The 13,532-nt window shown below is 40.7% G+C and overlaps 1 protein-coding gene across 4 annotated transcripts in view; it reads right to left on the minus strand.

Annotated features, from left to right (window-relative positions):
- LOC141101686 (semaphorin-3F-like) overlaps positions 1–10,270 on the minus strand; it is a 147,638-nt gene extending 137,368 nt beyond the window's left edge. Inside the window, exons 1-3 of one of the 4 annotated variants that reach the window (XM_073590959.1) lie at positions 10,180–10,270; positions 7,822–7,930; positions 1,454–1,565 (exon numbers count right to left, since the gene is read on the minus strand). In XM_073590959.1, the coding sequence (XP_073447060.1) occupies positions 1,454–1,553 (100 nt within the window). In that variant the 5' untranslated portion in view covers positions 1,554–1,565; positions 7,822–7,930; positions 10,180–10,270. Of the gene's footprint in view, positions 1–1,453; positions 1,566–4,837; positions 5,441–7,821; positions 7,948–10,179 lie in introns of those variants that run through there. The other 3 variants (XM_073590960.1, XM_073590958.1, XM_073590963.1) reach the window with 3 other exon arrangements.
- Positions 10,271–13,532: the final 3,262 nt, after the last annotated feature.

The raw sequence follows: 13,532 nt of genomic DNA on the forward strand, positions 1-13,532 counted from the left end.
GATTGTTGGTGCCAGAAGGGCTGGTCTGAGTATTTCAGAAACTGCTGATCTACTGGGATTTTCACGCACAACCATCTCTAGGGTTTACAGAGAATGGTCCGAAAAAGAAAAAAAATCCAGTGAGCGGCAGTTCTGTGGCCGGAAATGCCATGTTGATGCCAGAGGTCAGAGGAGAATGGGCAGACTGGTTTGAGCTGATAGAAAGGCAACAGTGACTCAAATTGCCACCCGTTACAACCAAGGTAGGCAGAAGAGCATCTCTGAACGCACAGTGCGTCGAACTTTGAGGCAGATGGGCTACAGCAGCAGAAGACCACACTGGGTACCACTCCTCTCAGCTAAGAACAGGAAACTGAGGCTACAATTTGCACAAGCTCATCGAAATTGGACAGTAGAAGATTGGAAAAACGTTGCCTGGTCTGATGAGTCTCGATTTCTGCTGCGACATTCGGATGGTAGGGTCAGAATTTGGCGTAAACAACATGAAAGCATTGATCCATCCTGCCTTGTATCAACGGTTCAGGCTGGTGGTGGTGGTGTCATGATGTGGGGAATTTTTTCTGGGCACTCTTTGGGCCCCTTGGTACCAATTGAGCATCGTTGCAACGCCACAGCCTACCTGAGTATTGTTGCTGACCATGTCCATCCCTTTATGACCACAATGTACCCAACATCTGATGGCTACTTTCAGCAGGATAATGCGCCATGTCATAAAGCTCGAATCATCTCAGATTGGTTTCTTGAACATGACAATGAGTTTACTGTACTCAAATGGCCTCCTCAGTCACCAGATCTCAATCCAATAGAGCATCTTTGGGATGTGGTGGAACGGGAGATTCGCATCAGGGATGTGCAGCCGACAAATCTGCGCCAACTGTGTGATGCCATCATGTCAATATGGTCCAAAATCTCTTGAGGAATGCTTCCAGCACCTTGTTGAATCTCTGCCACGAAGAATTGAGGCAGTTCTGAAGGCAAAAGGGGGTCCAACCCCTTACTAGCATGGTGTACCTAATAAAGTGGCCAGTGAGTGTATATATATATATATACATATATCTTACGCAAATCATTGGTACAGAAAAAGCACAGCTATACAAATCATCCTCACACTCGGGCCCCTACAGACTTTTCTTTGCCTTCTGCAAAAATAGTAAAATTAACCGGTCTAATCAGTATCTGTAAAAATTCAGCGTCAACTTATGGCATTGGTCACAATGACCGTAAACTTGATTTTGGAAAAAATCTGCCACTATGGTGAATTACATCAAAATATTCTGCCTAGGAAATTCAGATCTCATCCAAAATAAAGATATTAAGGAAAGTCCTTGTGATATTGGATGGATGATTGTACTGCATAAATTGACACAGCAGATCCTGTATAGGGAAGGAAAGTGTTGACTGCCAACACATTTTTTCGTAAATCCTGTGAATGTGAATCATGAGTTCATCTTACCTTTGTATGACAGGTAGACACGTGCTGGTCTGGAGGTCCATGTCCTCACAGAAAAGCTGAGAAGCAGCAGGAGTAGAGACGGCAGCGCAGACACCAGCATATTGCCACTACCCTAGATGCAAGGAGACAGAGTGACAACACAAACTTTACACACTGGTATTCCCACAGTAACATCACTATACGTGCGCATATCTATTCACTGTCCTACTTTAGATCACCTTTCAGGACAAATAAAAAAAGGGCGTAAATCAAGCTGACCGGACAACTCATAGCAGGATATGAGATTTTATTGCTCTAATAGAGAACAAATCTGTATTTACTGAAAATGCTCTTATCTAATCTGTCGTGGGTCGTACCGGGAAGTTTTCCTTCCTTCTAGCGAAAAAGGAAAAGTGATGTGGATATTAGTCAAGCTGATAAAAATAAGCATCCCAGAATCGTGGGCAAAAGCAGACAATGAAGAGGAAATCTGTTCATTTGTTTTGTTCCCAGGGCTCATTAAAACATGATCACCTAATGACGGCAGATAACGTAGACTTACGTATATACATGCCCGCTGTAATGTTCCATATCCTGAGGGAGCAGAAATGGGTGTTAGACTAATATCGGAAGCACTAATGTGCTCCAGAAGACGGTACTATCATACATGGCATGGCGTCTGTAAGAACTTACCTATTAAGATATAATCCCTATAGCCATTTCCATTGACTGCAAAAAAAGAAAAAAACATGCACACTCACCTTGACCAAGTGTGCCATTTTTTCTCCCAAAGATTCCTATGGAAGCAGTTTATTGTTTTTACAAAGAGTGTGTCGGTCATGCCCAATCCTTTTTTTTCCCTCCAACATCTGCCTTCGAGGGTACAGTCATAAGGTCCCCCACACACAATCTACTTTTATGTGTGTCTAGCCAGCTTAAGTTCAAAATTCAGGCCTGATTCTAATACAGGAAAGATGTATATCTTTGTACCGTGTTAGCCAGTAGATAGAAAAATATTCAGGATTGAGAGTCCTCAGTAGTTGATACCTTTTAATGGCTAACTGAAAAGATGGTAACACATTGCAAGCTTTCGAGACTACTCAGGTCTCTTCATCAGGCTAGACTAATTCTAGTATTTACTTTGATGTAAAAGGCAAAAGGGCCTTAAGAATCTGAGAAACAAGGATATTTATTTGCAAGGTCCTAAGGTCCTTGACATAATTCTCAATCAATGTTTGACCCTGCTGATATTTTGCTCAGGGAAAGCAATTCTCTTGTGACTAACATTTTTCAATAATCAAGAACCTACCAAACAAGTACCCACATGGCATCGACTGGAGTAGACTTCCATATAGTAATTATGTGACACTTTAAAATTACATAGCCGTAATGTAGCTTTTCGGAAGTAATAACCCATAAGTAAGCAATTAACTTTTTACATTTTTGCTCCAGGCATGATCTATCGATCTGATCTTAACTTACAAGATTCACATTCCAGATTTTTTTTTTTTTTTTTTTTTTTTTTTAAATCAGATAAATTTTAGTTATCCAAATTCAAGGTACAAAACAATAGAACAAAACAAAAATCGCAATGAGACATTCCAGATTCTTAAACATTTTAGTGCTTTGCTGTATGAAGACTTGTTATGGCCATTTATCTATAACTTCATGGGTTTTTTTTTATATCGTTGTGCATATTTTTACGTCACTATAATTAAAACAGGCCACAGATTAAAGGTTTATTCTAAAAATGTGACCTGCAGAAAAATAAAAAAAACAAACATATTTCTTGTGTGGTCTGAGTACAAAAAAGGTTCCGAAAATGGAAACCATGACATTATTCTATAACTAACAATGATCAGGATGTGGTGCCAGGGCAAAGCATTTCTGGGTCAAATTAGAATGCAAATGCACTTTGTCCAAAACAATTGTACCTTCGGCCCAGGGCTTTCAAGGGATTTGTGTGTAAGGGAAGGAGCGTGAGAATATACTGCGGTAAAAAGGAAGTCCTTTATAACAGGGTGTCCTTCAGTAGGCTACACAAGGGAGAAACGTTAGATTTCTTACAGGAAATAACTTATTTTTACTCACAGAAAATAACATTTTTAGATGTGACTTAGTGTATGGGATTGCATGCATTTAAATAGCCTTGATTGAGACACGAACTATGGTTTAGAGCCAGACAGATCAGGCATAGTGTATTTTGGAGACTGACATGCAAAAAAAGTTACATTTCTGTCATAGCTTAAAGGTAAATTCAACATCATTGTGTATACACTCTGCTCTGATTAAAAAGTAACAAAACACATTACAGCATTATCACGGTTGATGACTACTGTACCAGGCAAGGATACCTGCTGAGAAACGCCACTCTGCGTGATCCATTATAGAAGCCATTTAGCTCCGATAAACCTATTAGGCATTTAATCTGAAGTTAATGTCTCTGCTTCTCATTATTTTGTGCATGAAAGGATTCTAGGAAACGGCACATTAAGAAGGAGACAATAAGAGTTTTTTTTCTTATTTTTTTAATCAGTCCTCGCATGACTGGGGGAGGTGGGGAAAGGGTTAAGAGCGTAATTACTCTATTTTTGGCAGAAATATTATTTCAGGGTTTAGAAAAGGAAAGAATGGCGATCCGATAGTTTGGCTTCTCTCAAAAGCAAACCACCACCTCTCAAACCTGGGACACCTCGTACCAGGCACTAGATATGGAGCAGCTCTGTGTTTTCCCATCTCTCTCCAACTTACAAAAGAGGTAGATGGGAGGGAGAAAGAAAGAGAGAACGTGCTGGAAGGCAGGGACAACAAGGGGGAACAAAAAGAAAAGAAAAGGGGAAGGGAAGAAAAAAGTAAGAAAGAAAGAAAGTGAGAACTTAAGAGGATGGAGGGATGAGGTTAATGAGGAAAACTCAAGAAGACCAGACAGGGAGGAGACTTGAGGAGTGAGAGATGAACTTGTCAATTATAAAAAGGTGAGAGAAGGACAAGTCACAGGAATGAAACACTGGATAGGGCGTGAATGGAGAAACAGCAAGAGGAAAGTACAGAGAAGAAGCTACTGTACTAGAAGGAGCTGAAAAAAAAAACAATATAGTGCAAAGAATTTGGGAAAACAATCATAAGACATGAACACTATAGTGCAAGGGACAAGACCAATGCATCATGACCCAAGAATATCATCATTTACTGACCAAATGTCCCAGTGGTAAATGTTGGAAGATATGGAACATATATACACACAAAAGAGAACAAAAAACATGAGATAAAAAGTCTCTCTATATATACAGAAGAGAAAGAAAGCGAAAACATGAAATAAAAAGTCGTAGGAAAAACATGCATAACACTTGGAAACGTTGATGGATACCAGGGTGTTTTAGGAGCTTAGAGGAGAGTGGTACATACCTCAGATATGTTCTGGTGAGTAAGGATTTGATAAGAGAATAGGAGGCAGATATCTCCAATCAGCTGATATGACTTCGTAGCATTTCGAAATGTGCATTACGGGGAGCATACATGATCATTGGAGGCAACATGCAGGCTGTCAGACTGACAGGAGGTAAACTGCAGGTGTACCCAGGTGTGTAATCCGTCTAGAGAGAAGTCGCTACTTTTTTTTTCTTTGGTCAATCGACTTTCAAGTTGAATACAAGTTAGGTAAAGGATGTCACTGGACAGACAAGCAAGCGAATGAGACAAGTCTGCAGGTGGTTACAGTCCCAGCTTTCAGAAGTAAAGTCTTGGTGCAGTACAACACAGCAATGAACAGGTTACAAGCACAGTCCAGTTTAATACTGAGCCATGGTGTCTGTGCAGTTATGTTGGTAGAGCAAAGTGTGACTGTATGAGGGAGGGTCCGGAGTGACAGAACCTGACAGCTCTACTTTCCATTCTGTTAGGAGTGAAAAGGAAAGGGGGAGAGAAACAGTGGAGAAGGGAGGAGGGAGAAGGAAAGGGGGAGAGTAAGAGAGAGAAGAAGGAACATGTGGGGGGGGGGGGGTTAAAAGAGCAAATAAGAGTAAGCACAGAAGGAGGGACAACCCAGCCAGAGGTATGAGGGAGGAGAAAAGATTAAAGGGAAGGAACAGGATTGGAGCAAACTACCTGATTCCAAATCACAAGTACAAGGAGAACAAGATTATTCATGGAGATAAGAGGCAAACACCTGAGAGACAAAATCAGCAAACTAAGCGGGGGTATTGTTATAGAGGAGCACACAGAGGCAGGAGGAAAAAAGGAGAGCTGGAAAGTATGAGCAGCCCTGTGAAGTCGGATCTCTCCAGGTTTCCATTAGCATGCAATTAACCTCTGACTTGCTCACAACATAGAAACAGATTGCTGTAATGGAGAGTACTACCCTGCGTACACAGTACATCTAACCATGACACTTAGGCGGAAGATCCAGTCCATTCGGTCACCCTTTAGAAAAATATCGCAAATATGCACAAAGGAGCCACGATGAAGCAATTTATGCCCCTTCCTCTCTAGTTCCAAAGGATTCTTCCGATTTTATGGTATTTATGTTGTTGCGGCCCCATGCCCAAAACATTGCAACTTTTCTTTTTCAAAGAGTCCTGCTGCATGCCCATGAAAAAAAAACTCATTTCAAATTCTGTTCTTTGCATGTTCTCGTGACCTTGGCGTGCCCTTTTTCCTTTGTTTTTTGTTTTGCCAATCCTCCCCTCTGTCAACCACCCCATTTATATACAGAGCAGGTACATCGTTGGCAGAGCAACCCCCCCCCCCCCGAACCTTCCCATCCAAGCTCCCTACCGCGCGCAGTAGATTTCTATCCTATAGCTTCATCCATAATATAGACATATCAAGGGCATTGGAAGTGCTGGCCTTTGCTACCCTTTACCCCAAAGCCAAGACAAGAGAATGCTCTGTGCTGGAAGCTGTTGACTATTCTCTGCCTCAGCAGGACGCCAAGACGTGGTAAATAACTGGACGTAGAGCATAGCAACGAGCCAAGATAGAGGCGCTCTTAATGGCACTAGGTTCAATGAAATCTCAAAAAACCATTAACTAGAATTCACCTTATTAATTCTCCTTCATTTACGAGAGGTTCACAATAATCTTTGGCGGCCTCTCGATTACTATGGATGAATAAGTGTCGTCCAGACAAAACAGAGCAGTGTTTGCTGAAATGGATTAGAATGATCTAATAGCTATGGTATTAAAGGACCAGGAAGATACCAGGTCCCCCCTTTAGTCACACACGTAGAAGGAGGGAGGTCAGTGCATACGGCATCACATAGAAACAAACTCCAAACAGATTTCATCCCCTCCCAAAGGAATTCTAAACACACGGCTTATCATCAGAAGTCTCTATGGGATGGAGAAAACTGAGTGACAATGTAACAAAGCCTAAGCTATAGAGCCTTGTGGAGACAAAATAGCGGAATCTAAAAACAGATACTGTAACAGCGCGGTCGCTGACATACCTGACAAGCAGGCAAGGCTACTCGCTTAGGCTATGTGCACACGTAGCAGAAAATTTCTGCTTAAAAACCTGACTCCCTTCCCAGAAACCACGGGTTTTTTTCTGCGCGTTTTCCACGCGGTTTTTATGCGTTTTTTCCCGCGCGGTTCCTGACACATAGAACTAGACAGAAATGCGGAAAAATCCGTGAAATTAATGAGCATGCTGCGTTTTTTTTACCGCGAAGCGGTTTTTTCGCTGTAGAGAAAGCATCATTATGCACAGAAATTGCAAAATGCATAGAAATGAATGGGAAGCTTATTTTTTAGCTTTTTTATAGCGGATTTATTGGCAAATCCGCTAAAAAAAAATGCTGTGTGTGCATAGCCTGACTCTGAAGTGTGGCTGACATGGGATGGACATGTACATGGGATAGAGATGTCAAATATGTAGCAAATAAAAATCTGCAACATATTAGAATAGCAACAAAGTGGATGACATTTTGACATTTTAACAAATCTCACCTGCACGCTACAAAAAAATCTGAATGCAAGCAAACGCATTTCTGCAAATATCACCTTTTGCAAATCACATAATTCACCACAAAATCAGCAATACTTTTTTCTCTCTTCCTTCTAAATTATGGAACATGCAAACAAAACAGAAATATAAATGAGTTTGACCAAGGAGAAATGAAAGATTTATCAACAATAGCCCAAATTATATAATTTATGCAGGAAGAAAAAAAAATACATAATTTTTGGGGGGCATTGCCCATTTAGGTGAAAACACAATTTTCCAACACAAATTTATAGAAAAAGAATATGCTTGAATGAGTTGTGACGATTTTAAGCAATATGCTAAAATAACGTGAATTAATTTTACCTTAATACTAGGAAGAAAAGCAATAGCACATATTTAGCATGCAAAGCACAGGTGCACTATACCATCAGGACCTCATTACCTTTAGGCTCGAACATTAAGAGACCAGTGCCCGGATAAAATGCCACGGCGGAGCTGCGCTTTTTCCGTTTTCTATGTAAGCGTCTTCTTTATCCCCGACAATGCAAACACTGGATAGAAGGGACACAAAAGTCTGGAATGTGCTGAGGGTCTCATAAAGTGATCAAGGCTCCCACTGTGAGAGCTGAGCTTAATAGTCACTCACTCCTACAATTTTTGCCTGTCCCATTGAGATCACTGCCTTCTTGCCCAGTGATCATGAAGAGGACACCTACACTAATTAACAAATTGGAAGATAAGAAACAACCAGAATGAAGATGAAAGCAGATGGCGACTCTAAAGGGAGCCTTCTAATAATTGCCTCTAAATGACATAACTAGATGGCAAATAATAGGCTCTGCTGGAATGAAGAGGCAATGCGGTGCCAAGGTTGCACCATGCCAGATGACATGAACGTTGGGGAATGCGAGGGAATCACTATCTGAGATAGACAAGTGTGCTGGAAAGCACTTATGGTAGTGTAAGTATGTGCGGCAGAGCTCTTATGCCCCGAGAGTCACTTGGGTCAGTGGTAAACCATGTTTCCATTTCTCACGAGGAACAGATAGGCGATGGGCTTAATTTAAACGCTTCATCTTGATTAGCCACTTTTAACAAATTTTCAGGGTATTTCAGGCCTTCTATGCTAACATTCCTATTAGCGTGTTTAATCCTGCATTGAGAGCCAGTGATAAGAATCAGACAAACAGGCAGAGCAAGCTGGCAGGGAGAGAAAGATGAGGGGAGGGAGCAGAATGGTGGAAAAGAAAGGTAAAAAAAAAAAAAAAAAAAAAAAATCAGTAACCAGTTCAAAAACAGTTTTATCTCTAAAGGCAGCATCCCACTGTCCTCCAAGCAGATGGTGACATTGACAGGGAATATGTGGGCGCCTGCGTGCATATTGCATCTTTCCTTATCCGTAGATAGCATATGGATAAGGGTGACAATCCCAACTGCTGGCATGCCATGCTGCGTCTGTGTAAGAAATGACTCTCTACACTTATCTCTGAAACAAGCAAATTGAAGCCTGAATGCTGCATGTCTAGTGATAAATCCTGGATGTCATACTGTACTGTGATCATTTGTCTTACCACAAAGAGAAAGAAAATCTTTCCCCAAAAAATACATACACAATTTTTACTTATTTATCACTTTGTATTTGATATTTAAGTTTTTTAAAATAAATTAGCGGACTGCTTAATAAAATAAACACTAAAGGGCCCAATTCACTATTGCATTTTCATCAACTTTTTTTTACCTGTTTGGAGGTTGTTTTTGTTGTCAAATTCGTTAAAGTTATGTCTATTTTCTACATGTTCATCTATTTTTTTCCTCTGCTCGTCATTGTTTATATGCTTTTTGCAATCCAGATATTTGAGACAGGTTCACTATTTACAACTTTCTAAAAAGTTGCAAAATTTTTGCAGAAATGTCCTCCAATCCCTTCCCACCGCCTCCTGGAGTGATTTTTTTTCGCAAGCCAGAATTTTTTTGCGCAAATGTTAGATTTGCATACCACATTTTAAAGCATCAAATTCTCTAAAAAGTTGCAAAAAAAGACAAAAATATAGAACACTTTTCCAATTTGCGCAGAATTCAAGAATTTGCGTGCACCATTATGAAGAACGTTCACAGCAAATGCATCCAATATCTGTGCAATTTTTTTCTGAAGCTGCACGGAGACAGAAATTTGAGGCCCTGAACTTGTCTCATGCTGCAGCAATCCAACCATGCCACTAATCCAAACTGCTAATCTTCTGAACTGACCCCCTCTCCCACTACCTCCTAACAAGCAAGCAGGAAGCAGGGTAGCGATGTGCTCCTGAACACTGCAGAAGAGTAAACCACTTTAAGTTTAGTTTGCACTCAGTGTTTTTCCACACACAGTTCACTAAAGCATCAAAATAAGTGTGACGCTTGAAAATAATTAGGCCATGTGCACACGTTGTGGAAGGTGCTGCGGATTTTTCCGAACGGATTTGGAAAAATCCTCAGGTAAAAAGACCTGCGGATTAGCCTGCGGTTTTCCCTTGCGGTTTGACACCTGTACAATGGAGCAGGTGTAAAACCACTGCGGATTCCGCACAAAGAATTGACATGCTGCGGATTTGAAACCGCGGAAAAATCCGCAGCATGTGCATTGCGTTTTCTGATTTCCATTGAATACAATGGTACTGTACACCGCAGCAAAATCTGCTGTGGATCCGCAAGGCCAAAAACGCTGCGATCCGCAGCAGAATCCACAACGTGTGCACACAGCCTTAGCGTTGACATTAGCAAATTAAATATTTGTTAAAAAAAATAAAAAAAAAAGATTTACCATTCTGAAAATGCATTGTGCCAGCATATTACTCATGTCTTTATTACATTAATGCAAGAGGATGGAGCGAAACTTCATTTCCAAACAACAGTGGCGCGGTTTCTGTGGAAAAATAAACAGACAATATTTTTCTACTCTTTGGCAAATCCTTTAACTTTCCTGCATTCTCCACTGTCTAGTTGTTAAGACTTTAAAAAAAAGTGGATTTTAAATGTTATGGAGAAAATAAAATATTCAAAGATTACAAAAAAGTCAAACATCGAGTTCAGGGCAAACGAGTTAATGCATAAGAATGTTTCATTCATGGTGGGTTTATGTTGTATGACATTCAGTCTTTTTTCCCCTCTTTTCTTTAAATATTTGGCATTAGGGTGTGCAACATCTCCGGCCAGCTGCTCACAAGGCCTTCTCTTCATGGCTGACTGGACGAGGGCCCTGATGATGAAATGAAAAGTACAGGTGTTTTCTACACTACAACAATGTGTCAATAGGCTTTCATTGGGACAATGCAATGGTTCTTCATTCACGAAAATGCTGCAGACAGAGAAAGGAGGAGGAAGTGAAGGAGAATGATTATGAAGCAGAAAGAGAAAATTTAAGTGGAAAAAAATAACATCACTGTGAGAGGGGAAAAAAATAAAAACTTAAAAAAAATATATATGTATTGTATTTTATTGTAGTAGTTTTTTTTTTCTAAAATCTTACAGCTTTTTTTTTTACATGAGCTGACTCAGGCCATGCACACATAACGATAATGCAATCCTATGTGCATAGAATGTCATGTTATCGACAACACATCATCTACTTACATTATCATGTATGCATAAAAAGCATTGCACCCGATTTACACGTTCCTTAATTATTGGCCTGCTTAGACAAGCCGATAGTCAAGAACCAGCTTGTTCACCTATCACTGGTTCGTCTAAACTCGTTTTCGCTTAGCAATATTGCAAGGTGGAACATGGACCTCAAATATACTGAAAAAAACAAGTTTGCTTATCAAAAAAAAAAAAAAAAAATCAACTGAAAAACTTTATCATTACATGTTGCTGTAAGTCCTGGAGAACCCATCTCCTGTAAAGTTATTGCATCATATTACACATACGGTTTTGGATGCGTTTTTCATTGAACAGTAATCGATATGGCTGCCCGTATAGCCCCATGATGGCAGTCACTCACCTTTCTGAAATATGGTAGCTGTTATGCAACAATACGGGAGCGGGGAGTGTACAACTAGCTGAAAGACTGAAGCGTGTATAAAAGCTGAACAGAGGTACCGGACTCATACATTTTTATTGGTGCCAGATTATAGTTGTATAATTCTTGGAGGTTGCCAGAGTCTATGAATTGTCATTGCTCTGCTGGGGAGAGCAGGGTGCACTGCAGATAAACTAGGTTATTAAAAGCATTTATTGCAGTTGTGCTGTCAGAGATTTTAGAAGCTGAAAACACTGGGCAATAGGTCAGATATTGCATATTTGTGTGTGAGGTTGGCAGGATATTATACAGTTATTGGCTGCATGTATCTCATGATCTATTGTAGCAACCAGTGTCCACTGTTTATATTCAATTCTGTGCCAAGACTGATAAAATGAAAGCATGAACAGCTCTTATTTCCAGAACATATGCTATATGGACAAAAGTCTTATGCCCCCTGCACATTGCACCTACAGGAGCTTTTCTGACCTCCCATTCCGCATCCATAGAGAGTAACATGGAGTCAGCCCCTCTGCAGAAATCCTTCCCAAAAGAGCAGGAGCTGTTATTTCTAAGGCAATGAGAAAAAACTTTGTCCAGCTCCACGATGTAGTGAAAAATATTCTTTATTCACTCAATAGAAATGAGGTTTAAAAGCCAGCATGAGTTACAAGGCATGCGATCGATCTACGCGTTTCGAGTGGCTAAGCACTCTTAATCATTAAGAGTAAAGAATATTTTTCACTACATCGTGGAGCTGGACAAAGTTTTTTCTCATTGCCTTGGATTGTGCGCTTTGACACAGTGGTCTCGTGCTCCGATGTTGGAATGCTATGTCTGGTGAGCTGGATTTGTATCCCGCTGTTATTTCTACAAGATTTTGGAGTCATCTGTGGGAATTTTTGTTTCCAGAAGAGCATTTGTGATCTCAGATGATCTCACGGATGTTGGGGACAGGTTGGGCTCAGTCTCAGTTTTAGTTCATCCCAAAGGTATTGGATGGCACTGAGGTCCTGGCTCTGTGCGGACGGTCATGTTCTTCCGCCAAACTCCCCCAACAATGTCTGTATGGAGCTTGTGCACTGGGCACAGTCATAGGGAACAGAATCATAGAATCATAGAATCGTAGAGTTGGAAGGGACCTCCTGGGCCATCTGGTCCAACCCCCTGCTCAAAGCAGGATTCGCTAAATCATCCCAGTCAGATGTCTGTCCAGCCTCTGTTTGAAGACTTCCATTGAAGGAGAACTCACCACTTCTCGTGGCAGCATGTTCCACTCATTGATCACTCTGTCAAAAAGTTTTTTCTAATATCTAATCTGTGTCTCCTCCCATTCAGTTTCATCCCGTTGCTTCTAGTCTTTCCTTGTGCAAATGAGAATAAAGTTGATCCTTCTACAATGTGACAGCCCTTTAGATATTTGTAGGCAGCTATTAAGTCTCCTCTCAGTCTTCTCTTTTGCAAACTAAACAATCCCAAATCCTGCAACCTTTCCTCATAAGACAGGGTTTGCAGTCCGGTCACCATTCTGGTTGCACTTTTCTGAACTTGCTCCAGTTTGTTGATGTCTTTTTTAAAATGTGGCGCCCAAAACTGGACACAATATTCCAGATGAGGTCTGACCAAAGAGGAGTAGAGGGAAATAATGACTTCACGTGATCTAGACTGTATGCTTCTGTTAATACATCCTAGAATTGCATTTGCCTTTTTTGCTGCTGCATCACACTGTTGACTCATATTCAGTCTGTGATCTATTAGTATACCCAAGTCTTTTTCACATGTGCTGTTGCTTAGGCCTATGCCTCCCATTCTGTATATGCTTTTTTCACTTTTATTGCCCAGATGTAGTACTTTGCATTTTTCCCTGTTAAAAACCATTCTGTTAGTTGCTGCCCACTGCTCCAGTTTATTTAAATCTTTTTGAATCCTCTCTCTCTCTTCTCTAGTATTAGCTATCCCTCCTAGCTTTGTGTCATCAGCAAATTTAATCAGTTTACCCTCAATTCCTTCATCTAAATCTTGATAAAGATGTTGAACAATACAGGGCCCAGGACAGAGCCCTGTGTTACCCCACTTGAGACATTCTTCCAACTGGATGTGCAGCCATTTACGACCACTCTTTGGGTCCGATCACTAAGCCAGTTATGAATCCACCT

This window comes from Dendrobates tinctorius, unplaced genomic scaffold, assembly GCF_039654945.1.
Source record: "Dendrobates tinctorius isolate UK_male_01 unplaced genomic scaffold, ASM3965494v1 ptg000120l, whole genome shotgun sequence".
NCBI lineage: Eukaryota > Metazoa > Chordata > Amphibia > Anura > Dendrobatidae > Dendrobates > Dendrobates tinctorius.